The sequence below is a fragment of the Ceratosolen solmsi genome, unplaced genomic scaffold (genome assembly GCF_000503995.2).
Source record: "Ceratosolen solmsi marchali unplaced genomic scaffold, CerSol_1.0 scaffold56, whole genome shotgun sequence".
Classification (NCBI taxonomy): Eukaryota; Metazoa; Arthropoda; class Insecta; order Hymenoptera; family Agaonidae; genus Ceratosolen; species Ceratosolen solmsi.
Window position 1 is genome coordinate 4,287,317 of NW_011948425.1, and position 285 is coordinate 4,287,601.

The 285-nt window shown below is 45.3% G+C and overlaps 1 protein-coding gene across 1 annotated transcript in view; it reads right to left on the bottom strand.

The window, feature by feature from the left end:
* Nucleotides 1–237: 237 nt before the first annotated feature.
* Nucleotides 238–285, bottom strand: part of LOC105362873 (uncharacterized) — a 5,395-nt gene continuing 5,347 nt past the window's right edge. Inside the window, exon 4 of the mRNA XM_011500399.1 lies at nucleotides 238–272. Within this exon, the coding sequence (XP_011498701.1) occupies nucleotides 252–272 (21 nt within the window). The 3' untranslated portion in view covers nucleotides 238–251. The remainder of the gene's footprint in view (nucleotides 273–285) is intronic.

A 285-nucleotide genomic window follows, 5' to 3' on the forward strand; every position in this document is an offset into this window, starting at 1 on the left:
AATTCGAGGATCCATAAATTGAGGACTACCGGCGGTAAAAGCCATTATCATTGCATGGAATATGGTAATTTTTCAGGTTATAATATCGATTATTTGTCTCTCTCTCTCTCTCTCTCTCTCACACACACACACACACACACACACACTATCACGCGCACAGTCTCTTGCACTCTACACAATTTGTGCAGCAAAGACTTTAGGCATCATCATGGTGGCGAAGAGGGGGGGGGGTTGAGAGAACGAAGAGGAAGTCAAGGCCGATCGGGAAAGAGCTCGTCATAAGTA